This window comes from Eretmochelys imbricata, chromosome 7, assembly GCF_965152235.1.
Source record: "Eretmochelys imbricata isolate rEreImb1 chromosome 7, rEreImb1.hap1, whole genome shotgun sequence".
NCBI classification, from domain to species: Eukaryota; Metazoa; Chordata; order Testudines; family Cheloniidae; genus Eretmochelys; species Eretmochelys imbricata.
This window is the reverse complement of record NC_135578.1, coordinates 106,094,028-106,120,438: the sequence shown is the minus strand read 5'-3', so window position 1 is coordinate 106,120,438 and position 26,411 is coordinate 106,094,028. Positions and strand designations below refer to the sequence as shown.

Sequence of the window (26,411 nt, the reverse complement as noted above, 5' to 3'; positions counted from 1 at the left end):
CTCACCATCAGAAATTGGTCCTGAGCCATCTGAGGGCAAGAGTGTGTGTGTGTGTGGCTTCACTGAAGTCATGTTGCCAAGTAGGCAGATGGAGCTCAGTTGCCCAGTGATCCGTACAAAGACCTGGGAAGATGGTGTGTACTCCGTTAACATCGCATGACTTCAACAGTCTTTGGGATTTCTCCTTTACTTTCCTCAAGTGGGAGTGCAGAAATCCTAGTCCCCCATCAAGAACTTGAACTCTATGGTGTAAAGAGAAGCATGGAAAGGTTTCCTCCAAGCCGGAAACTGATCTAATGGGTTTTCCCAGAGCAATGAGCAATAAGACACATGGTACAAGCTCATCTCACATATATCCCAATTCCTTTCCCCAATTACCTGGCCCAGACTTACTTAATTTTGGCATTAACATAACACTTGGGTCACTGTCTCGTTAAGTGTCCTCCTCTCTGCCGATCCACAGAGGATATGAGTCTGTTACAACCCCTGCAAGAGCCTCTTGAGTCTCAAAATCAACCTTCAGCACCTCGTACTTTTACCTCTGGAGGTTGTGCATCAACCTCTGGTGTATTGAGGAGGTGGACGCTGTCATGGGAGACCAGGCTTGTCCTGAATTTCAATTGGTGTGCCCAACAATGCTTGGGATCAGCTTTTTTGACCAGAAGAAGTAGGTAACCCACTGCTGAGAGTGTGTTACAGGTCTCCCTTTGTGCCCAATCCACTGAGGGTATGAATCTATCCGCTACATTAGCACTCACACGTTCTCCATTTGGGTTTGAAGTTTTGAATATATTTTGTTCTTCATTCACGCTCCTTCAGTGATTATCTTCTAGTTTGTGAATGTCTCTTGTCTTTCATTCTTGCAATTGTACGTCATAAAAAGCATTCAAATGTCCACCTAATAAAGATGGCTTTTAATCATCTTGAATCATTTTTAAGACTGTCCTTATCTTTTTGCATTGCCAGCTCCACCACCTCCAACAAACGGGCCCCCTCCAAGTGGTGAGTCTTTTCTCAGCCGTGCTTTCAATAATGGTCGTCTTCTGATGTTCTCCCTGCTGAGTTAAAGAGGCGCCCATAATTTCTCAGTGCAGTTACTGGGCTCCTCTCTCCAGCATACACACCCGAATTGCCGTGAAATGGCAGAAACCCGCAGAGGGAAATGTTGTTGCCAAAACTATAATACTTATGTGCAAATAATATACAATTTTAGGAAAAGGAAAATATCCGCTTTGTAACTTTCATAAAACCACAGGAGCCAACTTCATAACTAGAAAAGAACCCCAAATTTCAAGAGCTGGGTGAAAATTAATTTCCCTCTGTTTTTCCAAGGACCATTAGTCAGACTGGTGAATGGACAGAACGGGTGTTCCGGTCGCGTTGAAGTCCGTTACAATGGAAGATGGGGAACAGTCTGTGATGATGCCTGGGACATGGATGATGCAGAGGTTGTGTGCAGACAGCTTGGGTGTGGCCAGGCCATTGAGGCCCCCAGGAATGCCCGGTTTGGTGAAGGCTCTGGAAGTGTTCTCTTGGATGACGTGCAGTGCAGAGGGAACGAATCCTCTCTGTGGCAGTGCTCGCACCAGGGTTGGGGCACACATAACTGTGCTCACCATGAGGATGCCAGTGTCATCTGCTCAGGTACTCGCATTTGTATTATTTTTACCTGAAATGTATTTTAGAGGAATAACATCCAAACCTCCAAGTGGGAAACTCACCATCAGAAATTGGTCCTGAGGACCATCTGAGGGCAAGAGTGCGTGTGTGTGTGTGGCTTCACTGAAGTCATGTTGCCAAGTAGGCAGATGGAGGTCAGTTGCCCAGTGATCCATACAAAGACCTGGGAGGATGGTGTGTACTCCGTTAACATCGCATGACTTCAACAGTCTTTGGGATTTCTCCTTTACTTTCCTCAAGTGGGAGTGCAGAAATCCTAGTCGCCCATCAAGGACTTGAACTCTATGATGTAAAGAGAAGCATGGAAAGGTTTCCTCCAAGCCGGAAACTGATGTAATGGGTTTTCCCAGAGCAATGAGCAATAAGACACATGATACAAGCTCATCTCACATGTATGCAAATTCCTTTCCCCTATTGCCTGGCCCAGACTTACTTAATTTTGGCATTAACATAACACTTGGGTCACTGTCTCGTTAAGTGTCCTCCTCTCTGCCGATCCACAGAGGATATGAGTCTGTTACAACCCCTGCAAGAGCCTCTTGAGTCTCAAAATCAACCTTCAGCACCTCGTACTTTTACCTCTGGAGGTTGTGCTTCAACCTCTGGTGTATTGAGGAGGTGGACGCTGTCATGGGAGACCAGGCTTGTCCTGAATTTCTATTGCTGTGCCCGACGATGCTTGGGATCAGCTTTTTTGACCAGAAGAAGTAGGTAACCCACTGCTGAGAGTGTGTTACAGGTCTCCCTTTGTGCCCAATCCACTGAGGGTATGAATCTATCCGCTACATTAGCACTCACACGTTCTCCATTTGAGTTTGAAGTTTTGAATATATTTTGTTCTTCATTCACGCTCCTTCAGTGATTATCTTCTAGTTTGTGAATGTCTCTTGTCTTTCATTCTTGCAATTGTACATCATAAAAAGCATTCAAATGTCCACCTAATAAAGATGGCTTTTAATCATCTTGAATCATTTTTAAGACTGTCCTTATCTTTTTGCATTGCCAGCTCCACCACCTCCAACAAACGGGCCCCCTCCAAGTGGTAAGTCTTTTCTCAGCCGTGCTTTCAATAATGGTCTTCTTATGTTCTCCCTGCTGAGTTAAAGAGGCGCCCATAATTTCTCAGTGCAGTAATTGGTCTCCTCTCTCCAGCATACACACCCGAATTGCTGTGAAATGGCAGAAACCTGCAGAGGTAAATGTTGTTGCCAAAACTATAATACTTATGTGCAAATAATATACAATTTTAGGAAAAGGAAAATATCCGCTTTGTAACTTTCATGAAACCACAGGAGCCAACTTCATAACTAGAAAAGAACCCCAAATTTCAAGAGCTGGGTGAAAATTAATTTCCCTCTGTTTTTCCAAGGACCATTAGTCAGACTGGTGAATGGACAGAACGGGTGTTCCGGTCGCGTTGAAGTCCGTTACAATGGAAGATGGGGAACAGTCTGTGATGATGCCTGGGACATGGATGATGCAGAGGTTGTGTGCAGACAGCTTGGGTGTGGCCAGGCCATTGAGGCCCCCAGGAATGCCCGGTTTGGTGAAGGCTCTGGAAGTGTTCTCTTGGATGACGTGCAGTGCAGAGGGAACGAATCCTCTCTGTGGCAGTGCTCGCACCAGGGTTGGGGCACACATAACTGTGCTCACCATGAGGATGCCAGTGTCATCTGCTCAGGTACTCGCATTTGTATTATTTTTACCTGAAATGTATTTTAGAGGAATAACATCCAAACCTCCAAGTGGGAAACTCACCATCAGAAATTGGTCTTGAGGACCATCTGAGGGCAAGAGTGCGTGTGTGTGTGTGGCTTCACTGAAGTCATGTTGCCAAGTAGGCAGATGGAGGTCAGTTGCCCAGTGATCCATACAAAGACCTGGGAGGATGGTGTGTACTCCGTTAACATCGCATGACTTCAACAGTCTTTGGGATTTCTCCTTCACTTTCCTCAAGTGGGAGTGCAGAAATCCTAGTCGCCCATCAAGGACTTGAACTCTATGATGTAAAGAGAAGCATGGAAAGGTTTCCTCCAAGCCGGAAACTGATGTAATGGGTTTTCCCAGAGCAATGAGCAATAAGACACATGATACAAGCTCATCTCACATGTATGCAAATTCCTTTCCCCTATTGCCTGGCCCAGACTTACTTAATTTTGGCATTAACATAACACTTGGGTCACTGTCTCGTTAAGTGTCCTCCTCTCTGCCGATCCACAGAGGATATGAGTCTGTTACAACCCCTGCAAGAGCCTCTTGAGTCTCAAAATCAACCTTCAGCACCTCGTACTTTTACCTCTGGAGGTTGTGCTTCAACCTCTGGTGTATTGAGGAGGTGGACGCTGTCATGGGAGACCAGGCTTGTCCTGAATTTCTATTGCTGTGCCCGACGATGCTTGGGATCAGCTTTTTTGACCAGAAGAAGTAGGTAACCCACTGCTGAGAGTGTGTTACAGGTCTCCCTTTGTGCCCAATCCACTGAGGGTATGAATCTATCCGCTACATTAGCACTCACACGTTCTCCATTTGGGTTTGAAGTTTTGAATATATTTTGTTCTTCATTCACGCTCCTTCAGTGATTATCTTCTAGTTTGTGAATGTCTCTTGTCTTTCATTCTTGCAATTGTACGTCATAAAAAGCATTCAAATGTCCACCTAATAAAGATGGCTTTTAATCATCTTGAATCATTTTTAAGACTGTCCTTATCTTTTTGCATTGCCAGCTCCACCACCTCCAACAAACGGGCCCCCTCCAAGTGGTGAGTCTTTTCTCAGCCGTGCTTTCAATAATGGTCGTCTTCTGATGTTCTCCCTGCTGAGTTAAAGAGGTGCCCATAATTTCTCAGTGCAGTTACTGGGCTCCTCTCTCCAGCATACACACCCGAATTGCCGTGAAATGGCAGAAACCCGCAGAGGGAAATGTTGTTGCCAAAACTATAATACTTATGTGCAAATAATATACAATTTTAGGAAAAGGAAAATATCCGCTTTGTAACTTTCATAAAACCACAGGAGCCAACTTCATAACTAGAAAAGAACCCCAAATTTCAAGAGCTGGGTGAAAATTAATTTCCCTCTGTTTTTCCAAGGACCATTAGTCAGACTGGTGAATGGACAGAACGGGTGTTCCGGTCGCGTTGAAGTCCGTTACAATGGAAGATGGGGAACAGTCTGTGATGATTCCTGGGACATGGATGATGCAGAGGTTGTGTGCAGACAGCTTGGGTGTGGCCAGGCCATTGAGGCCCCCAGGAATGCCCGGTTTGGTGAAGGCTCTGGAAGTGTTCTCTTGGATGACGTGCAGTGCAGAGGGAACGAATCCTCTCTGTGGCAGTGCTCGCACCAGGGTTGGGGCACACATAACTGTGCTCACCATGAGGATGCCAGTGTCATCTGCTCAGGTACTCGCATTTGTATTATTTTTACCTGAAATGTATTTTAGAGGAATAACATCCAAACCTCCAAGTGGGAAACTCACCATCAGAAATTGGTCCTGAGGACCATCTGAGGGCAAGAGTGCGTGTGTGTGTGTGGCTTCACTGAAGTCATGTTGCCAAGTAGGCAGATGGAGGTCAGTTGCCCAGTGATCCATACAAAGACCTGGGAGGATGGTGTGTACTCCGTTAACATCGCATGACTTCAACAGTCTTTGGGATTTCTCCTTTACTTTCCTCAAGTGGGAGTGCAGAAATCCTAGTCGCCCATCAAGGACTTGAACTCTATGATGTAAAGAGAAGCATGGAAAGGTTTCCTCCAAGCCGGAAACTGATCTAATGGGTTTTCCCAGAGCAATGAGCAATAAGACACATGATACAAGCTCATCTCACATGTATGCAAATTCCTTTCCCCTATTGCCTGGCCCAGACTTACTTAATTTTGGCATTAACATAACACTTGGGTCACTGTCTCGTTAAGTGTCCTCCTCTCTGCCGATCCACAGAGGATATGAGTCTGTTACAACCCCTGCAAGAGCCTCTTGAGTCTCAAAATCAACCTTCAGCACCTCGTACTTTTACCTCTGGAGGTTGTGCTTCAACCTCTGGTGTATTGAGGAGGTGGACGCTGTCATGGGAGACCAGGCTTGTCCTGAATTTCTATTGCTGTGCCCGACGATGCTTGGGATCAGCTTTTTTGACCAGAAGAAGTAGGTAACCCACTGCTGAGAGTGTGTTACAGGTCTCCCTTTGTGCCCAATCCACTGAGGGTATGAATCTATCCGCTACATTAGCACTCACACGTTCTCCATTTGGGTTTGAAGTTTTGAATATATTTTGTTCTTCATTCACGCTCCTTCAGTGATTATCTTCTAGTTTGTGAATGTCTCTTGTCTTTCATTCTTGCAATTGTACATCATAAAAAGCATTCAAATGTCCACCTAATAAAGATGGCTTTTAATCATCTTGAATCATTTTTAAGACTGTCCTTATCTTTTTGCATTGCCAGCTCCACCACCTCCAACAAACGGGCCCCCTCCAAGTGGTAAGTCTTTTCTCAGCCGTGCTTTCAATAATGGTCTTCTTATGTTCTCCCTGCTGAGTTAAAGAGGCGCCCATAATTTCTCAGTGCAGTAATTGGTCTCCTCTCTCCAGCATACACACCCGAATTGCTGTGAAATGGCAGAAACCTGCAGAGGTAAATGTTGTTGCCAAAACTATAATACTTATGTGCAAATAATATACAATTTTAGGAAAAGGAAAATATCCGCTTTGTAACTTTCATGAAACCACAGGAGCCAACTTCATAACTAGAAAAGAACCCCAAATTTCAAGAGCTGGGTGAAAATTAATTTCCCTCTGTTTTTCCAAGGACCATTAGTCAGACTGATGAATGGACAGAACGGGTGTTCCGGTCGCGTTGAAGTCCGTTACAATGGAAGATGGGGAACAGTCTGTGATGATGCCTGGGACATGGATGATGCAGAGGTTGTGTGCAGACAGCTTGGGTGTGGCCAGGCCATTGAGGCCCCCAGGAATGCCCGGTTTGGTGCAGGCTCTGGAAGTGTTCTCTTGGATGATGTGCAGTGCAGAGGGAACGAATCCTCTCTGTGGCAGTGCTCGCACCAGGGTTGGGGCACACATAACTGTGCTCACCATGAGGATGCCAGTGTCATCTGCTCAGGTACTCGCATTTGTATTTTTACCTGAAATGTATTTTAGAGGAATAACATCCAAACCTCCAAGTGGGAAACTCACCATCAGAAATTGGTCCTGAGCCATCTGAGGGCAAGAGTGTGTGTGTGTGTGGCTTCACTGAAGTCATGTTGCCAAGTAGGCAGATGGAGCTCAGTTGCCCAGTGATCCGTACAAAGACCTGGGAAGATGGTGTGTACTCCGTTAACATCGCATGACTTCAACAGTCTTTGGGATTTCTCCTTTACTTTCCTCAAGTGGGAGTGCAGAAATCCTAGTCCCCCATCAAGAACTTGAACTCTATGGTGTAAAGAGAAGCATGGAAAGGTTTCCTCCAAGCCGGAAACTGATCTAATGGGTTTTCCCAGAGCAATGAGCAATAAGACACATGGTACAAGCTCATCTCACATATATCCCAATTCCTTTCCCCAATTACCTGGCCCAGACTTACTTAATTTTGGCATTAACATAACACTTGGGTCACTGTCTCGTTAAGTGTCCTCCTCTCTGCCGATCCACAGAGGATATGAGTCTGTTACAACCCCTGCAAGAGCCTCTTGAGTCTCAAAATCAACCTTCAGCACCTCGTACTTTTACCTCTGGAGGTTGTGCATCAACCTCTGGTGTATTGAGGAGGTGGACGCTGTCATGGGAGACCAGGCTTGTCCTGAATTTCAATTGGTGTGCCCAACAATGCTTGGGATCAGCTTTTTTGACCAGAAGAAGTAGGTAACCCACTGCTGAGAGTGTGTTACAGGTCTCCCTTTGTGCCCAATCCACTGAGGGTATGAATCTATCCGCTACATTAGCACTCACACGTTCTCCATTTGGGTTTGAAGTTTTGAATATATTTTGTTCTTCATTCACGCTCCTTCAGTGATTATCTTCTAGTTTGTGAATGTCTCTTGTCTTTCATTCTTGCAATTGTACGTCATAAAAAGCATTCAAATGTCCACCTAATAAAGATGGCTTTTAATCATCTTGAATCATTTTTAAGACTGTCCTTATCTTTTTGCATTGCCAGCTCCACCACCTCCAACAAACGGGCCCCCTCCAAGTGGTGAGTCTTTTCTCAGCCGTGCTTTCAATAATGGTCGTCTTCTGATGTTCTCCCTGCTGAGTTAAAGAGGCGCCCATAATTTCTCAGTGCAGTTACTGGGCTCCTCTCTCCAGCATACACACCCGAATTGCCGTGAAATGGCAGAAACCCGCAGAGGGAAATGTTGTTGCCAAAACTATAATACTTATGTGCAAATAATATACAATTTTAGGAAAAGGAAAATATCCGCTTTGTAACTTTCATAAAACCACAGGAGCCAACTTCATAACTAGAAAAGAACCCCAAATTTCAAGAGCTGGGTGAAAATTAATTTCCCTCTGTTTTTCCAAGGACCATTAGTCAGACTGGTGAATGGACAGAACGGGTGTTCCGGTCGCGTTGAAGTCCGTTACAATGGAAGATGGGGAACAGTCTGTGATGATTCCTGGGACATGGATGATGCAGAGGTTGTGTGCAGACAGCTTGGGTGTGGCCAGGCCATTGAGGCCCCCAGGAATGCCCGGTTTGGTGAAGGCTCTGGAAGTGTTCTCTTGGATGACGTGCAGTGCAGAGGGAACGAATCCTCTCTGTGGCAGTGCTCGCACCAGGGTTGGGGCACACATAACTGTGCTCACCATGAGGATGCCAGTGTCATCTGCTCAGGTACTCGCATTTGTATTATTTCTACCTGAAATGTATTTTAGAGGAATAACATCCAAACCTCCAAGTGGGAAACTCACCATCAGAAATTGGTCCTGAGGACCATCTGAGGGCAAGAGTGCGTGTGTGTGTGTGGCTTCACTGAAGTCATGTTGCCAAGTAGGCAGATGGAGGTCAGTTGCCCAGTGATCCATACAAAGACCTGGGAGGATGGTGTGTACTCCGTTAACATCGCATGACTTCAACAGTCTTTGGGATTTCTCCTTTACTTTCCTCAAGTGGGAGTGCAGAAATCCTAGTCGCCCATCAAGGACTTGAACTCTATGATGTAAAGAGAAGCATGGAAAGGTTTCCTCCAAGCCGGAAACTGATCTAATGGGTTTTCCCAGAGCAATGAGCAATAAGACACATGATACAAGCTCATCTCACATGTATGCAAATTCCTTTCCCCTATTGCCTGGCCCAGACTTACTTAATTTTGGCATTAACATAACACTTGGGTCACTGTCTCGTTAAGTGTCCTCCTCTCTGCCGATCCACAGAGGATATGAGTCTGTTACAACCCCTGCAAGAGCCTCTTGAGTCTCAAAATCAACCTTCAGCACCTCGTACTTTTACCTCTGGAGGTTGTGCTTCAACCTCTGGTGTATTGAGGAGGTGGACGCTGTCATGGGAGACCAGGCTTGTCCTGAATTTCTATTGCTGTGCCCGACGATGCTTGGGATCAGCTTTTTTGACCAGAAGAAGTAGGTAACCCACTGCTGAGAGTGTGTTACAGGTCTCCCTTTGTGCCCAATCCACTGAGGGTATGAATCTATCCGCTACATTAGCACTCACACGTTCTCCATTTGGGTTTGAAGTTTTGAATATATTTTGTTCTTCATTCACGCTCCTTCAGTGATTATCTTCTAGTTTGTGAATGTCTCTTGTCTTTCATTCTTGCAATTGTACATCATAAAAAGCATTCAAATGTCCACCTAATAAAGATGGCTTTTAATCATCTTGAATCATTTTTAAGACTGTCCTTATCTTTTTGCATTGCCAGCTCCACCACCTCCAACAAACGGGCCCCCTCCAAGTGGTAAGTCTTTTCTCAGCCGTGCTTTCAATAATGGTCTTCTTATGTTCTCCCTGCTGAGTTAAAGAGGCGCCCATAATTTCTCAGTGCAGTAATTGGTCTCCTCTCTCCAGCATACACACCCGAATTGCTGTGAAATGGCAGAAACCTGCAGAGGTAAATGTTGTTGCCAAAACTATAATACTTATGTGCAAATAATATACAATTTTAGGAAAAGGAAAATATCCGCTTTGTAACTTTCATGAAACCACAGGAGCCAACTTCATAACTAGAAAAGAACCCCAAATTTCAAGAGCTGGGTGAAAATTAATTTCCCTCTGTTTTTCCAAGGACCATTAGTCAGACTGATGAATGGACAGAACGGGTGTTCCGGTCGCGTTGAAGTCCGTTACAATGGAAGATGGGGAACAGTCTGTGATGATGCCTGGGACATGGATGATGCAGAGGTTGTGTGCAGACAGCTTGGGTGTGGCCAGGCCATTGAGGCCCCCAGGAATGCCCGGTTTGGTGCAGGCTCTGGAAGTGTTCTCTTGGATGATGTGCAGTGCAGAGGGAACGAATCCTCTCTGTGGCAGTGCTCGCACCAGGGTTGGGGCACACATAACTGTGCTCACCATGAGGATGCCAGTGTCATCTGCTCAGGTACTCGCATTTGTATTTTTACCTGAAATGTATTTTAGAGGAATAACATCCAAACCTCCAAGTGGGAAACTCACCATCAGAAATTGGTCCTGAGCCATCTGAGGGCAAGAGTGTGTGTGTGTGTGGCTTCACTGAAGTCATGTTGCCAAGTAGGCAGATGGAGCTCAGTTGCCCAGTGATCCGTACAAAGACCTGGGAAGATGGTGTGTACTCCGTTAACATCGCATGACTTCAACAGTCTTTGGGATTTCTCCTTTACTTTCCTCAAGTGGGAGTGCAGAAATCCTAGTCCCCCATCAAGAACTTGAACTCTATGGTGTAAAGAGAAGCATGGAAAGGTTTCCTCCAAGCCGGAAACTGATCTAATGGGTTTTCCCAGAGCAATGAGCAATAAGACACATGGTACAAGCTCATCTCACATATATCCCAATTCCTTTCCCCAATTACCTGGCCCAGACTTACTTAATTTTGGCATTAACATAACACTTGGGTCACTGTCTCGTTAAGTGTCCTCCTCTCTGCCGATCCACAGAGGATATGAGTCTGTTACAACCCCTGCAAGAGCCTCTTGAGTCTCAAAATCAACCTTCAGCACCTCGTACTTTTACCTCTGGAGGTTGTGCATCAACCTCTGGTGTATTGAGGAGGTGGACGCTGTCATGGGAGACCAGGCTTGTCCTGAATTTCAATTGGTGTGCCCAACAATGCTTGGGATCAGCTTTTTTGACCAGAAGAAGTAGGTAACCCACTGCTGAGAGTGTGTTACAGGTCTCCCTTTGTGCCCAATCCACTGAGGGTATGAATCTATCCGCTACATTAGCACTCACACGTTCTCCATTTGGGTTTGAAGTTTTGAATATATTTTGTTCTTCATTCACGCTCCTTCACTGATTATCTTCTAGTTTGTGAATGTCTCTTGTCTTTCATTCTTGCAATTGTACATCATAAAAAGCATTCAAATGTCCACCTAATAAAGATGGCTTTTAATCATCTTGAATCATTTTTAAGACTGTCCTTATCTTTTTGCATTGCCAGCTCCACCACCTCCAACAAACGGGCCCCCTCCAAGTGGTGAGTCTTTTCTCAGCCGTGCTTTCAATAATGGTCGTCTTCTTATGTTCTCCCTGCTGAGTTAAAGAGGCGCCCATAATTTCTCAGTGCAGTTACTGGGCTCCTCTCTCCAGCATACACACCCGAATTGCCGTGAAATGGCAGAAACCCGCAGAGGGAAATGTTGTTGCCAAAACTATAATACTTATGTGCAAATAATACACAATTTTAGGAAAAGGAAAATATCCGCTTTGTAACTTTCATAAAACCACAGGAGCCAACTTCATAACTAGAAAAGAACCCCAAATTTCAAGAGCTGGGTGAAAATTAATTTCCCTCTGTTTTTCCAAGGACCATTAGTCAGACTGGTGAATGGACAGAACGGGTGTTCCGGTCGCGTTGAAGTCCGTTACAATGGAAGATGGGGAACAGTCTGTGATGATGCCTGGGACATGGATGATGCAGAGGTTGTGTGCAGACAGCTTGGGTGTGGCCAGGCCATTGAGGCCCCCAGGAATGCCCGGTTTGGTGAAGGCTCTGGAAGTGTTCTCTTGGATGACGTGCAGTGCAGAGGGAACGAATCCTCTCTGTGGCAGTGCTCGCACCAGGGTTGGGGCACACATAACTGTGCTCACCATGAGGATGCCAGTGTCATCTGCTCAGGTACTCGCATTTGTATTATTTTTACCTGAAATGTATTTTAGAGGAATAACATCCAAACCTCCAAGTGGGAAACTCACCATCAGAAATTGGTCCTGAGGACCATCTGAGGGCAAGAGTGCGTGTGTGTGTGTGGCTTCACTGAAGTCATGTTGCCAAGTAGGCAGATGGAGGTCAGTTGCCCAGTGATCCATACAAAGACCTGGGAGGATGGTGTGTACTCCGTTAACATCGCATGACTTCAACAGTCTTTGGGATTTCTCCTTTACTTTCCTCAAGTGGGAGTGCAGAAATCCTAGTCGCCCATCAAGGACTTGAACTCTATGATGTAAAGAGAAGCATGGAAAGGTTTCCTCCAAGCCGGAAACTGATGTAATGGGTTTTCCCAGAGCAATGAGCAATAAGACACATGATACAAGCTCATCTCACATGTATGCAAATTCCTTTCCCCTATTGCCTGGCCCAGACTTACTTAATTTTGGCATTAACATAACACTTGGGTCACTGTCTCGTTAAGTGTCCTCCTCTCTGCCGATCCACAGAGGATATGAGTCTGTTACAACCCCTGCAAGAGCCTCTTGAGTCTCAAAATCAACCTTCAGCACCTCGTACTTTTACCTCTGGAGGTTGTGCTTCAACCTCTGGTGTATTGAGGAGGTGGACGCTGTCATGGGAGACCAGGCTTGTCCTGAATTTCTATTGCTGTGCCCGACGATGCTTGGGATCAGCTTTTTTGACCAGAAGAAGTAGGTAACCCACTGCTGAGAGTGTGTTACAGGTCTCCCTTTGTGCCCAATCCACTGAGGGTATGAATCTATCCGCTACATTAGCACTCACACGTTCTCCATTTGGGTTTGAAGTTTTGAATATATTTTGTTCTTCATTCACGCTCCTTCAGTGATTATCTTCTAGTTTGTGAATGTCTCTTGTCTTTCATTCTTGCAATTGTACATCATAAAAAGCATTCAAATGTCCACCTAATAAAGATGGCTTTTAATCATCTTGAATCATTTTTAAGACTGTCCTTATCTTTTTGCATTGCCAGCTCCACCACCTCCAACAAACGGGCCCCCTCCAAGTGGTGAGTCTTTTCTCAGCCGTGCTTTCAATAATGGTCGTTTTCTGATGTTCTCCCTGCTGAGTTAAAGAGGCGCCCATAATTTCTCAGTGCAGTTACTGGGCTCCTCTCTCCAGCATACACACCCGAATTGCCGTGAAATGGCAGAAACCCGCAGAGGGAAATGTTGTTGCCAAAACTATAATACTTATGTGCAAATAATACACAATTTTAGGAAAAGGAAAATATCCGCTTTGTAACTTTCATAAAACCACAGGAGCCAACTTCATAACTAGAAAAGAACCCCAAATTTCAAGAGCTGGGTGAAAATTAATTTCCCTCTGTTTTTCCAAGGACCATTAGTCAGACTGGTGAATGGACAGAACGGGTGTTCCGGTCGCGTTGAAGTCCGTTACAATGGAAGATGGGGAACAGTCTGTGATGATTCCTGGGACATGGATGATGCAGAGGTTGTGTGCAGACAGCTTGGGTGTGGCCAGGCCATTGAGGCCCCCAGGAATGCCCGGTTTGGTGAAGGCTCTGGAAGTGTTCTCCTGGATGACGTGCAGTGCAGAGGGAACGAATCCTCTCTGTGGCAGTGCTCGCACCAGGGTTGGGGCACACATAACTGTGCTCACCATGAGGATGCCAGTGTCATCTGCTCAGGTACTCGCATTTGTATTTTTACCTGAAATGTATTTTAGAGGAATAACATCCAAACCTCCAAGTGGGAAACTCACCATCAGAAATTGGTCCTGAGCCATCTGAGGGCAAGAGTGTGTGTGTGTGTGGCTTCACTGAAGTCATGTTGCCAAGTAGGCAGATGGAGCTCAGTTGCCCAGTGATCCGTACAAAGACCTGGGAAGATGGTGTGTACTCCGTTAACATCGCATGACTTCAACAGTCTTTGGGATTTCTCCTTTACTTTCCTCAAGTGGGAGTGCAGAAATCCTAGTCCCCCATCAAGAACTTGAACTCTATGGTGTAAAGAGAAGCATGGAAAGGTTTCCTCCAAGCCGGAAACTGATCTAATGGGTTTTCCCAGAGCAATGAGCAATAAGACACATGGTACAAGCTCATCTCACATATATCCCAATTCCTTTCCCCAATTACCTGGCCCAGACTTACTTAATTTTGGCATTAACATAACACTTGGGTCACTGTCTCGTTAAGTGTCCTCCTCTCTGCCGATCCACAGAGGATATGAGTCTGTTACAACCCCTGCAAGAGCCTCTTGAGTCTCAAAATCAACCTTCAGCACCTCGTACTTTTACCTCTGGAGGTTGTGCATCAACCTCTGGTGTATTGAGGAGGTGGACGCTGTCATGGGAGACCAGGCTTGTCCTGAATTTCAATTGCTGTGCCCAACAATGCTTGGGATCAGCTTTTTTGACCAGAAGAAGTAGGTAACCCACTGCTGAGAGTGTGTTACAGGTCTCCCTTTGTGCCCAATCCACTGAGGGTATGAATCTATCCGCTACATTAGCACTCACACGTTCTCCATTTGGGTTTGAAGTTTTGAATATATTTTGTTCTTCATTCACGCTCCTTCACTGATTATCTTCTAGTTTGTGAATGTCTCTTGTCTTTCATTCTTGCAATTGTACATCATAAAAAGCATTCAAATGTCCACCTAATAAAGATGGCTTTTAATCATCTTGAATCATTTTTAAGACTGTCCTTATCTTTTTGCATTGCCAGCTCCACCACCTCCAACAAACGGGCCCCCTCCAAGTGGTGAGTCTTTTCTCAGCCGTGCTTTCAATAATGGTCGTCTTCTTATGTTCTCCCTGCTGAGTTAAAGAGGCGCCCATAATTTCTCAGTGCAGTTACTGGGCTCCTCTCTCCAGCATACACACCCGAATTGCCGTGAAATGGCAGAAACCCGCAGAGGGAAATGTTGTTGCCAAAACTATAATACTTATGTGCAAATAATACACAATTTTAGGAAAAGGAAAATATCCGCTTTGTAACTTTCATAAAACCACAGGAGCCAACTTCATAACTAGAAAAGAACCCCAAATTTCAAGAGCTGGGTGAAAATTAATTTCCCTCTGTTTTTCCAAGGACCATTAGTCAGACTGGTGAATGGACAGAACGGGTGTTCCGGTCGCGTTGAAGTCCGTTACAATGGAAGATGGGGAACAGTCTGTGATGATTCCTGGGACATGGATGATGCAGAGGTTGTGTGCAGACAGCTTGGGTGTGGCCAGGCCATTGAGGCCCCCAGGAATGCCCGGTTTGGTGAAGGCTCTGGAAGTATTCTCTTGGATGACGTGCAGTGCAGAGGGAACGAATCCTCTCTGTGGCAGTGCTCGCACCAGGGTTGGGGCACACATAACTGTGCTCACCATGAGGATGCCAGTGTCATCTGCTCAGGTACTCGCATTTGTATTATTTTTACCTGAAATGTATTTTAGAGGAATAACATCCAAACCTCCAAGTGGGAAACTCACCATCAGAAATTGGTCCTGAGGACCATCTGAGGGCAAGAGTGCGTGTGTGTGTGTGGCTTCACTGAAGTCATGTTGCCAAGTAGGCAGATGGAGGTCAGTTGCCCAGTGATCCATACAAAGACCTGGGAGGATGGTGTGTACTCCGTTAACATCGCATGACTTCAACAGTCTTTGGGATTTCTCCTTTACTTTCCTCAAGTGGGAGTGCAGAAATCCTAGTCGCCCATCAAGGACTTGAACTCTATGATGTAAAGAGAAGCATGGAAAGGTTTCCTCCAAGCCGGAAACTGATCTAATGGGTTTTCCCAGAGCAATGAGCAATAAGACACATGATACAAGCTCATCTCACATGTATGCAAATTCCTTTCCCCTATTGCCTGGCCCAGACTTACTTAATTTTGGCATTAACATAACACTTGGGTCACTGTCTCGTTAAGTGTCCTCCTCTCTGCCGATCCACAGAGGATATGAGTCTGTTACAACCCCTGCAAGAGCCTCTTGAGTCTCAAAATCAACCTTCAGCACCTCGTACTTTTACCTCTGGAGGTTGTGCTTCAACCTCTGGTGTATTGAGGAGGTGGACGCTGTCATGGGAGACCAGGCTTGTCCTGAATTTCTATTGCTGTGCCCGACGATGCTTGGGATCAGCTTTTTTGACCAGAAGAAGTAGGTAACCCACTGCTGAGAGTGTGTTACAGGTCTCCCTTTGTGCCCAATCCACTGAGGGTATGAATCTATCCGCTACATTAGCACTCACACGTTCTCCATTTGGGTTTGAAGTTTTGAATATATTTTGTTCTTCATTCACGCTCCTTCAGTGATTATCTTCTAGTTTGTGAATGTCTCTTGTCTTTCATTCTTGCAATTGTACATCATAAAAAGCATTCAAATGTCCACCTAATAAAGATGGCTTTTAATCATCTTGAATCATTTTTAAGACTGTCCTTATCTTTTTGCATTGCCAGCTCCACCACCTCCAACAAACGGGCCCCCTCCAAGTGGTAAGTCTTTTCTCAGCCGTGCTTTCAATAATGGTCTTCTTATGTTCTCCCTGCTGAGTTAAAGAGGCGCCCATAATTTCTCAGTGCAGTTACTGGGCTCCTCTCTCCAGCATACACACCCAAATTGCCGTGAAATGGCAGAAACCCGCAGAGGGAAATGTTGTTGCCAAAACTATAATACTTATGTGCAAATAATACACAATTTTAGGAAAAGGAAAATATCCGCTTTGTAACTTTCATAAAACCACAGGAGCCAACTTCATAACTAGAAAAGAACCCCAAATTTCAAGAGCTGGGTGAAAATTAATTTCCCTCTGTTTTTCCAAGGACCATTAGTCAGACTGGTGAATGGACAGAACGGGTGTTCCGGTCGCGTTGAAGTCCGTTACAATGGAAGATGGGGAACAGTCTGTGATGATGCCTGGGACATGGATGATGCAGAGGTTGTGTGCAGACAGCTTGGGTGTGGCCAGGCCATTGAGGCCCCCAGGAATGCCCGGTTTGGTGAAGGCTCTGGAAGTGTTCTCTTGGATGACGTGCAGTGCAGAGGGAACGAATCCTCTCTGTGGCAGTGCTCGCACCAGGGTTGGGGCACACATAACTGTGCTCACCATGAGGATGCCAGTGTCATCTGCTCAGGTACTCGCATTTGTATTATTTTTACCTGAAATGTATTTTAGAGGAATAACATCCAAACCTCCAAGTGGGAAACTCACCATCAGAAATTGGTCCTGAGGACCATCTGAGGGCAAGAGTGCGTGTGTGTGTGTGGCTTCACTGAAGTCATGTTGCCAAGTAGGCAGATGGAGGTCAGTTGCCCAGTGATCCGTACAAAGACCTGGGAGGATGGTGTGTACTCCGTTAACATCGCATGACTTCAACAGTCTTTGGGATTTCTCCTTTACTTTCCTCAAGTGGGAGTGCAGAAATCCTAGTCCCCCATCAAGAACTTGAACTCTATGGTGTAAAGAGAAGCATGGAAAGGTTTCCTCCAAGCCGGAAACTGATCTAATGGGTTTTCCCAGAGCAATGAGCAATAAGACACATGGTACAAGCTCATCTCACATATATCCCAATTCCTTTCCCCAATTACCTGGCCCAGACTTACTTAATTTTGGCATTAACATAACACTTGGGTCACTGTCTCGTTAAGTGTCCTCCTCTCTGCCGATCCACAGAGGATATGAGTCTGTTACAACCCCTGCAAGAGCCTCTTGAGTCTCAAAATCAACCTTCAGCACCTCGTACTTTTACCTCTGGAGGTTGTGCATCAACCTCTGGTGTATTGAGGAGGTGGACGCTGTCATGGGAGACCAGGCTTGTCCTGAATTTCAATTGCTGTGCCCAACAATGCTTGGGATCAGCTTTTTTGACCAGAAGAAGTAGGTAACCCACTGCTGAGAGTGTGTTACAGGTCTCCCTTTGTGCCCAATCCACTGAGGGTATGAATCTATCCGCTACATTAGCACTCACACGTTCTCCATTTGGGTTTGAAGTTTTGAATATATTTTGTTCTTCATTCACGCTCCTTCAGTGATTATCTTCTAGTTTGTGAATGTCTCTTGTCTTTCATTCTTGCAATTGTACGTCATAAAAAGCATTCAAATGTCCACCTAATAAAGATGGCTTTTAATCATCTTGAATCATTTTTAAGACTGTCCTTATCTTTTTGCATTGCCAGCTCCACCACCTCCAACAAACGGGCCCCCTCCAAGTGGTGAGTCTTTTCTCAGCCGTGCTTTCAATAATGGTCGTCTTCTGATGTTCTCCCTGCTGAGTTAAAGAGGCGCCCATAATTTCTCAGTGCAGTTACTGGGCTCCTCTCTCCAGCATACACACCCGAATTGCCGTGAAATGGCAGAAACCCGCAGAGGGAAATGTTGTTGCCAAAACTATAATACTTATGTGCAAATAATACACAATTTTAGGAAAAGGAAAATATCCGCTTTGTAACTTTCATAAAACCACAGGAGCCAACTTCATAACTAGAAAAGAACCCCAAATTTCAAGAGCTGGGTGAAAATTAATTTCCCTCTGTTTTTCCAAGGACCATTAGTCAGACTGGTGAATGGACAGAACGGGTGTTCCGGTCGCGTTGAAGTCCGTTACAATGGAAGATGGGGAACAGTCTGTGATGATGCCTGGGACATGGATGATGCAGAGGTTGTGTGCAGACAGCTTGGGTGTGGCCAGGCCATTGAGGCCCCCAGGAATGCCCGGTTTGGTGAAGGCTCTGGAAGTGTTCTCTTGGATGACGTGCAGTGCAGAGGGAACGAATCCTCTCTGTGGCAGTGCTCGCACCAGGGTTGGGGCACACATAACTGTGCTCACCATGAGGATGCCAGTGTCATCTGCTCAGGTACTCGCATTTGTATTATTTTTACCTGAAATGTATTTTAGAGGAATAACATCCAAACCTCCAAGTGGGAAACTCACCATCAGAAATTGGTCCTGAGGACCATCTGAGGGCAAGAGTGCGTGTGTGTGTGTGGCTTCACTGAAGTCATGTTGCCAAGTAGGCAGATGGAGCTCAGTTGCCCAGTGATCCGTACAAAGACCTGGGAGGATGGTGTGTACTCCGTTAACATCGCATGACTTCAACAGTCTTTGGGATTTCTCCTTTACTTTCCTCAAGTGGGAGTGCAGAAATCCTAGTCCCCCATCAAGAACTTGAACTCTATGGTGTAAAGAGAAGCATGGAAAGGTTTCCTCCAAGCCGGAAACTGATCTAATGGGTTTTCCCAGAGCAATGAGCAATAAGACACATGGTACAAGCTCATCTCACATATATCCCAATTCCTTTCCCCAATTGCCTGGCCCAGACTTACTTAATTTTGGCATTAACATAACACTTGGGTCACTGTCTCGTTAAGTGTCCTCCTCTCTGCCGATCCACAGAGGATATGAGTCTGTTACAACCCCTGCAAGAGCCTCTTGAGTCTCAAAATCAACCTTCAGCACCTCGTACTTTTACCTCTGGAGGTTGTGCTTCAACCTCTGGTGTATTGAGGAGGTGGACGCTGTCATGGGAGACCAGGCTTGTCCTGAATTTCAATTGCTGTGCCCGACGATGCTTGGGATCAGCTTTTTTGACCAGAAGAAGTAGGTAACCCACTGCTGAGAGTGTGTTACAGGTCTCCCTTTGTGCCCAATCCACTGAGGGTATGAATCTATCCGCTACATTAGCACTCACACGTTCTCCATTTGGGTTTTAAGTTTTGAATATATTTTGTTCTTCATTCACGCTCCTTCAGTGATTATCTTCTAGTTTGTGAATGTCTCTTGTCTTTCATTCTTGCAATTGTACATCATAAAAAGCATTCAAATGTCCACCTAATAAAGATGGCTTTTGATCAGCTTGAATCATTTTTAAGACTGTCCTTATCTTTTTGCATTGCCAGCTCCACCACCTCCAACAAACGGGCCCCCTCCAAGTGGTGAGTCTTTTCTCAGGTGTGCTTTCAATAATGGTCGTCTTCTTATGTTCTCCCTGCTGAGTTAAAGAGGCGCCCATAATTTCTCAGTGCAGTTACTGGGCTCCTCTCTCCAGCATACACACCCGAATTGCCGTGAAATGGCAGAAACCCGCAGAGGGAAATGTTGTTGCCAAAACTATAATACTTATGTGCAAATAATATACAATTTTAGGAAAAGGAAAATATCCGCTTTGTAACTTTCATAAAACCACAGGAGCCAACTTCATAACTAGAAAAGAACCCCAAATTTCAAGAGCTGGGTGAAAATTAATTTCCCTCTGTTTTTCCAAGGACCATTAGTCAGACTGGTGAATGGACAGAACGGGTGTTCCGGTCGCGTTGAAGTCCGTTACAATGGAAGATGGGGAACAGTCTGTGATGATTCCTGGGACATGGATGATGCAGAGGTTGTGTGCAGACAGCTTGGGTGTGGCCAGGCCATTGAGGCCCCCAGGAATGCCCGGTTTGGTGAAGGCTCTGGAAGTGTTCTCTTGGATGACGTGCAGTGCAGAGGGAACGAATCCTCTCTGTGGCAGTGCTCGCACCAAGGTTGGGGCACACATAACTGTGCTCACCATGAGGATGCCAGTGTCATCTGCTCAGGTACTCGCATTTGTATTATTTTTACCTGAAATGTATTTTAGAGGAATAACATCCAAACCTCCAAGTGGGAAACTCACCATCAGAAATTGGTCCTGAGGACCATCTGAGGGCAAGAGTGCGTGTGTGTGTGTGGCTTCACTGAAGTCATGTTGCCAAGTAGGCAGATGGAGGTCAGTTGCCCAGTGATCCATACAAAGACCTGGGAGGATGGTGTGTACTCCGTTAACATCGCATGACTTCAACAGTCTTTGGGATTTCTCCTTTACTTTCCTCAAGTGGGAGTGCAGAAATCCTAGTCGCCCATCAAGGACTTGAACTCTATGATGTAAAGAGAAGCATGGAAAGGTTTCCTCCAAGCCGGAAACTGATGTAATGGGTTTTCCCAGAGCAATGAGCAATAAGACACATGATACAAGCTCATCTCACATGTATGCAAATTCCTTTCCCCTATTGCCTGGCCCAGACTTACTTAATTTTGGCATTAACATAACACTTGGGTCACTGTCTCGTTAAGTGTCCTCCTCTCTGCCGATCCACAGAGGATATGAGTCTGTTACAACCCCTGCAAGAGCCTCTTGAGTCTCAAAATCAACCTTCAGCACCTCGTACTTTTACCTCTGGAGGTTGTGCTTCAACCTCTGGTGTATTGAGGAGGTGGACACTGTCATGGGAGACCAGGCTTGTCCTGAATTTCTATTGCTGTGCCCGACGATGCTTGGGATCAGCTTTTTTGACCAGAAGAAGTAGGTAACCCACTGCTGAGAGTGTGTTACAGGTCTCCCTTTGTGCCCAATCCACTGAGGGTATGAATCTATCCGCTACATTAGCACTCACACGTTCTCCATTTGGGTTTGAAGTTTTGAATATATTTTGTTCTTCATTCACGCTCCTTCACTGATTATCTTCTAGTTTGTGAATGTCTCTTGTCTTTCATTCTTGCAATTGTACATCATAAAAAGCATTCAAATGTCCACCTAATAAAGATGGCTTTTAATCATCTTGAATCATTTTTAAGACTGTCCTTATCTTTTTGCATTGCCAGCTCCACCACCTCCAACAAACGGGCCCCCTCCAAGTGGTGAGTCTTTTCTCAGCCGTGCTTTCAATAATGGTCGTCTTCTGATGTTCTCCCTGCTGAGTTAAAGAGGCGCCCATAATTTCTCAGTGCAGTTACTGGGCTCCTCTCTCCAGCATACACACCCGAATTGCCGTGAAATGGCAGAAACCCGCAGAGGGAAATGTTGTTGCCAAAACTATAATACTTATGTGCAAATAATACACAATTTTAGGAAAAGGAAAATATCCGCTTTGTAACTTTCATAAAACCACAGGAGCCAACTTCATAACTAGAAAAGAACCCCAAATTTCAAGAGCTGGGTGAAAATTAATTTCCCTCTGTTTTTCCAAGGACCATTAGTCAGACTGGTGAATGGACAGAACGGGTGTTCCGGTCGCGTTGAAGTCCGTTACAATGGAAGATGGGGAACAGTCTGTGATGATTCCTGGGACATGGATGATGCAGAGGTTGTGTGCAGACAGCTTGGGTGTGGCCAGGCCATTGAGGCCCCCAGGAATGCCCGGTTTGGTGAAGGCTCTGGAAGTGTTCTCTTGGATGACGTGCAGTGCAGAGGGAACGAATCCTCTCTGTGGCAGTGCTCGCACCAGGGTTGGGGCACACATAACTGTGCTCACCATGAGGATGCCAGTGTCATCTGCTCAGGTACTCGCATTTGTATTATTTTTACCTGAAATGTATTTTAGAGGAATAACATCCAAACCTCCAAGTGGGAAACTCACCATCAGAAATTGGTCCTGAGGACCATCTGAGGGCAAGAGTGCGTGTGTGTGTGTGGCTTCACTGAAGTCATGTTGCCAAGTAGGCAGATGGAGCTCAGTTGCCCAGTGATCCGTACAAAGACCTGGGAGGATGGTGTGTACTCCGTTAACATCGCATGACTTCAACAGTCTTTGGAATTTCTCCTTTACTTTCCTCAAGTGGGAGTGCAGAAATCCTAGTCCCCCATCAAGAACTTGAACTCTATGGTGTAAAGAGAAGCATGGAAAGGTTTCCTCCAAGCCGGAAACTGATCTAATGGGTTTTCCCAGAGCAATGAGCAATAAGACACATGGTACAAGCTCATCTCACATATATCCCAATTCCTTTCCCCAATTGCCTGGCCCAGACTTACTTAATTTTGGCATTAACATAACACTTGGGTCACTGTCTCGTTAAGTGTCCTCCTCTCTGCCGATCCACAGAGGATATGAGTCTGTTACAACCCCTGCAAGAGCCTCTTGAGTCTCAAAATCAACCTTCAGCACCTCGTACTTTTACCTCTGGAGGTTGTGCTTCAACCTCTGGTGTATTGAGGAGGTGGACGCTGTCATGGGAGACCAGGCTTGTCCTGAATTTCAATTGCTGTGCCCGACGATGCTTGGGATCAGCTTTTTTGACCAGAAGAAGTAGGTAACCCACTGCTGAGAGTGTGTTACAGGTCTCCCTTTGTGCCCAATCCACTGAGGGTATGAATCTATCCGCTACATTAGCACTCACACGTTCTCCATTTGGGTTTGAAGTTTTGAATATATTTTGTTCTTCATTCACGCTCCTTCAGTGATTATCTTCTAGTTTGTGAATGTCTCTTGTCTTTCATTCTTGCAATTGTACATCATAAAAAGCATTCAAATGTCCACCTAATAAAGATGGCTTTTGATCAGCTTGAATCATTTTTAAGACTGTCCTTATCTTTTTGCATTGCCAGCTCCACCACCTCCAACAAACGGGCCCCCTCCAAGTGGTGAGTCTTTTCTCAGGTGTGCTTTCAATAATGGTCGTCTTCTTATGTTCTCCCTGCTGAGTTAAAGAGGCGCCCATAATTTCTCAGTGCAGTTACTGGGCTCCTCTCTCCAGCATACACACCCGAATTGCCGTGAAATGGCAGAAACCCGCAGAGGGAAATGTTGTTGCCAAAACTATAATACTTATGTGCAAATAATACACAATTTTAGGAAAAGGAAAATATCCGCTTTGTAACTTTCATAAAACCACAGGAGCCAACTTCATAACTAGAAAAGAACCCCAAATTTCAAGAGCTGGGTGAAAATTAATTTCCCTCTGTTTTTCCAAGGACCATTAGTCAGACTGGTGAATGGACAGAACGGGTGTTCCGGTCGCGTTGAAGTCCGTTACAATGGAAGATGGGGAACAGTCTGTGATGATGCCTGGGACATGGATGATGCAGAGGTTGTGTGCAGACAGCTTGGGTGTGGCCAGGCCATTGAGGCCCCCAGGAATGCCCGGTTTGGTGAAGGCTCTGGAAGTGTTCTCTTGGATGACGTGCAGTGCAGAGGGAACGAATCCTCTCTGTGGCAGTGCTCGCACCAGGGTTGGGGCACACATAACTGTGCTCACCATGAGGATGCCAGTGTCATCTGCTCAGGTACTCGCATTTGTATTATTTTTACCTGAAATGTATTTTAGAGGAATAACATCCAAACCTCCAAGTGGGAAACTCACCATCAGAAATTGGTCCTGAGGACCATCTGAGGGCAAGAGTGCGTGTGTGTGTGTGGCTTCACTGAAGTCATGTTGCCAAGTAGGCAGATGGAGCTCAGTTGCCCAGTGATCCGTACAAAGACCTGGGAGGATGGTGTGTACTCCGTTAACATCGCATGACTTCAACAGTCTTTGGGATTTCTCCTTTACTTTCCTCAAGTGGGAGTGCAGAAATCCTAGTCGCCCATCAAGGACTTGAACTCTATGATGTAAAGAGAAGCATGGAAAGGTTTCCTCCAAGCCGGAAACTGATGTAATGGGTTTTCCCAGAGCAATGAGCAATAAGACACATGATACAAGCTCATCTCACATGTATGCAAATTCCTTTCCCCTATTGCCTGGCCCAGACTTACTTAATTTTGGCATTAACATAACACTTGGGTCACTGTCTCGTTAAGTGTCCTCCTCTCTGCCGATCCACAGAGGATATGAGTCTGTTACAACCCCTGCAAGAGCCTCTTGAGTCTCAAAATCAACCTTCAGCACCTCGTACTTTTACCTCTGGAGGTTGTGCTTCAACCTCTGGTGTATTGAGGAGGTGGACGCTGTCATGGGAGACCAGGCTTGTCCTGAATTTCTATTGCTGTGCCCGACGATGCTTGGGATCAGCTTTTTTGACCAGAAGAAGTAGGTAACCCACTGCTGAGAGTGTGTTACAGGTCTCCCTTTGTGCCCAATCCACTGAGGGTATGAATCTATCCGCTACATTAGCACTCACACGTTCTCCATTTGGGTTTGAAGTTTTGAATATATTTTGTTCTTCATTCACGCTCCTTCACTGATTATCTTCTAGTTTGTGAATGTCTCTTGTCTTTCATTCTTGCAATTGTACATCATAAAAAGCATTCAAATGTCCACCTAATAAAGATGGCTTTTAATCATCTTGAATCATTTTTAAGACTGTCCTTATCTTTTTGCATTGCCAGCTCCACCACCTCCAACAAACGGGCCCCCTCCAAGTGGTGAGTCTTTTCTCAGCCGTGCTTTCAATAATGGTCGTCTTCTGATGTTCTCCCTGCTGAGTTAAAGAGGCGCCCATAATTTCTCAGTGCAGTTACTGGGCTCCTCTCTCCAGCATACACACCCGAATTGCCGTGAAATGGCAGAAACCCGCAGAGGGAAATGTTGTTGCCAAAACTATAATACTTATGTGCAAATAATACACAATTTTAGGAAAAGGAAAATATCCGCTTTGTAACTTTCATAAAACCACAGGAGCCAACTTCATAACTAGAAAAGAACCCCAAATTTCAAGAGCTGGGTGAAAATTAATTTCCCTCTGTTTTTCCAAGGACCATTAGTCAGACTGGTGAATGGACAGAACGGGTGTTCCGGTCGCGTTGAAGTCCGTTACAATGGAAGATGGGGAACAGTCTGTGATGATTCCTGGGACATGGATGATGCAGAGGTTGTGTGCAGACAGCTTGGGTGTGGCCAGGCCATTGAGGCCCCCAGGAATGCCCGGTTTGGTGAAGGCTCTGGAAGTGTTCTCTTGGATGACGTGCAGTGCAGAGGGAACGAATCCTCTCTGTGGCAGTGCTCGCACCAGGGTTGGGGCACACATAACTGTGCTCACCATGAGGATGCCAGTGTCATCTGCTCAGGTACTCGCATTTGTATTATTTTTACCTGAAATGTATTTTAGAGGAATAACATCCAAACCTCCAAGTGGGAAACTCACCATCAGAAATTGGTCCTGAGGACCATCTGAGGGCAAGAGTGCGTGTGTGTGTGTGGCTTCACTGAAGTCATGTTGCCAAGTAGGCAGATGGAGCTCAGTTGCCCAGTGATCCGTACAAAGACCTGGGAGGATGGTGTGTACTCCGTTAACATCGCATGACTTCAACAGTCTTTGGGATTTCTCCTTTACTTTCCTCAAGTGGGAGTGCAGAAATCCTAGTCCCCCATCAAGAACTTGAACTCTATGGTGTAAAGAGAAGCATGGAAAGGTTTCCTCCAAGCCGGAAACTGATGTAATGGGTTTTCCCAGAGCAATGAGCAATAAGACACATGGTACAAGCTCATCTCACATATATCCCAATTCCTTTCCCCAATTGCCTGGCCCAGACTTACTTAATTTTGGCATTAACATAACACTTGGGTCACTGTCTCGTTAAGTGTCCTCCTCTCTGCCGATCCACAGAGGATATGAGTCTGTTACAACCCCTGCAAGAGCCTCTTGAGTCTCAAAATCAACCTTCAGCACCTCGTACTTTTACCTCTGGAGGTTGTGCTTCAACCTCTGGTGTATTGAGGAGGTGGACGCTGTCATGGGAGACCAGGCTTGTCCTGAATTTCAATTGCTGTGCCCGACGATGCTTGGG

At 45.6% G+C, this 26,411-nt stretch overlaps 1 protein-coding gene across 1 annotated transcript in view; it reads left to right on the top strand.

The window, feature by feature from the left end:
• The window catches only part of DMBT1 (deleted in malignant brain tumors 1), a 135,379-nt gene that overhangs the window by 71,475 nt on the left and 37,493 nt on the right, over window positions 1-26,411 (top strand). Inside the window, 17 exon segments of the mRNA XM_077822858.1 lie at window positions 313-321; window positions 1,336-1,644; window positions 3,050-3,367; window positions 4,770-5,087; window positions 6,487-6,804; window positions 8,200-8,511; window positions 9,917-10,289; window positions 11,577-11,953; window positions 12,957-13,019; window positions 13,350-13,722; window positions 15,010-15,380; window positions 16,780-17,097; window positions 18,500-18,817; window positions 20,220-20,537; window positions 21,940-22,257; window positions 23,660-23,977; window positions 25,380-25,697. Coding sequence (XP_077678984.1) covers window positions 313-321; window positions 1,336-1,644; window positions 3,050-3,367; window positions 4,770-5,087; window positions 6,487-6,804; window positions 8,200-8,511; window positions 9,917-10,289; window positions 11,577-11,953; window positions 12,957-13,019; window positions 13,350-13,722; window positions 15,010-15,380; window positions 16,780-17,097; window positions 18,500-18,817; window positions 20,220-20,537; window positions 21,940-22,257; window positions 23,660-23,977; window positions 25,380-25,697 — 5,049 coding nt within the window.